Below are 1,355 nucleotides of genomic sequence, written 5' to 3'. Positions count from 1 at the left end.
CCATTGTAAAGATGCGGTTCTTGACAAGCGATCCTAACAGATCTAATTCTTGTTCATTCAGAAGTGTTTGTTTTCTTCTTTTTTTTTTCAAGTGGACCTAACCAATCTAATTCTTATTCATTCATAGATCTATTTTCAAGACGGCTCATAAATCACACTCTTATATCATCATGACCCGGGGTCCTTATCTATGCATATGCACTTCCACCTACTTTCCCAATGAATTCCCATACCATTATACATCATAGTTCCTACTTAATAATCAGCAGAGTCCCCCTTGATCGCACTCACCTTGAGGCAGTGGTAATGCGTCTGCTTGCGGTTGTGTGAGCAGTTGGAAAAGCGGTCAGAGCAGTCGTCAGAGGGCGAGTACCTCATGAAGCCATGCTGGAGGCTCTCGTCGCGCTTTCTTGTGCCACTTGAAGTGCCTGATCATCTCCTCCTTCTTGCTGAACACCTTCGAGTCGCACTCCAGGCAGTGGAAATGTTCTCTGTCGGGGGAAGGGAGGGCGGTCAGGGGGAGGCTTGGGTTCGGGAGAACCGGGGTGATGGAAGCGTGACTCTCTTCCTGTGGTCTCTCGTCTTCCGGATTTTAAGTTGTCATGATTCGACTTTATAGCTATTATTGGCAATAATCGTAATTAACATAAACATGAGCAAAGCAAGTATATATAAAAAAAAAAAACTCAGTAACAAAATCTGTGCGTGGCATCTGTTTCTCGCCATGGCTTGTTAACACACAACTCAAGCCAGGGTCGCCACTTCGTAGGCTCTGGCACAGGTCCGCCGCACACTCACCCAGAGGATCCGCCGCTGCCCGAAGGCGCGAGCGGGAGGGCGCAGGGGGACTTACCTGAGGTTGTGTTCCCTGCAGGAGAGGGTGCCGCACTCCAGGGCCGAGCTGTAGGGCTTCACGTAGCGGGAGTAGTCGAGCTGAGGCTTGAGGGGATCGCGGACGCCCATGCCGCCTGCCACGAGGGACGAGGGGGCGGACCCCCCCGAGCCCAGCGAGAGCCCCGCGAGGCCGGGCGTCACGGCTGCGGGAAAGAGGGGACGGGGTCAGCGTCAACCTACGAGACTCCATTTGCATATCATTAAGAGTAACGGCACTGGAGATTATACACACGTACAAACACTTACACGTATACACACATAAGTATAAACGCGTTGGACATAAACACAAGACAAATCAAAACATGCAAGCTCTAGAGCGACTCGGTTTTCCCTGCACAAAATTCCTTCTCGGTCGTTGGCGAAAAAAAAAAAACCGATAAGAGGCACTGAAAGAACACACAACTTCACGACGGACACAGTTATTTCCTTTCCACATTTGCCAAGTGGTTTTGCTATTAATG

The 1,355-nt window shown here is 49.9% G+C and overlaps 1 protein-coding gene across 1 annotated transcript in view; it reads right to left on the bottom strand.

The window, feature by feature from the left end:
* The window catches only part of LOC119588480 (transcription factor castor-like), a gene marked incomplete at both ends in the record, with an annotated part of 84,074 nt that overhangs the window by 881 nt on the left and 81,838 nt on the right, over window positions 1–1,355 (bottom strand). Inside the window, 3 exon segments of the mRNA XM_037937128.1 lie at window positions 292–408; window positions 410–491; window positions 854–1,037. Coding sequence (XP_037793056.1) covers window positions 292–408; window positions 410–491; window positions 854–1,037 — 383 coding nt within the window.

The sequence above is a fragment of the Penaeus monodon genome, chromosome 24, assembly GCF_015228065.2.
Source record: "Penaeus monodon isolate SGIC_2016 chromosome 24, NSTDA_Pmon_1, whole genome shotgun sequence".
Lineage (NCBI taxonomy): Eukaryota > Metazoa > Arthropoda > Malacostraca > Decapoda > Penaeidae > Penaeus > Penaeus monodon.
Note: the sequence above shows the minus strand (reverse complement) of the source record. Positions and strands in the feature narration are given on the sequence as shown.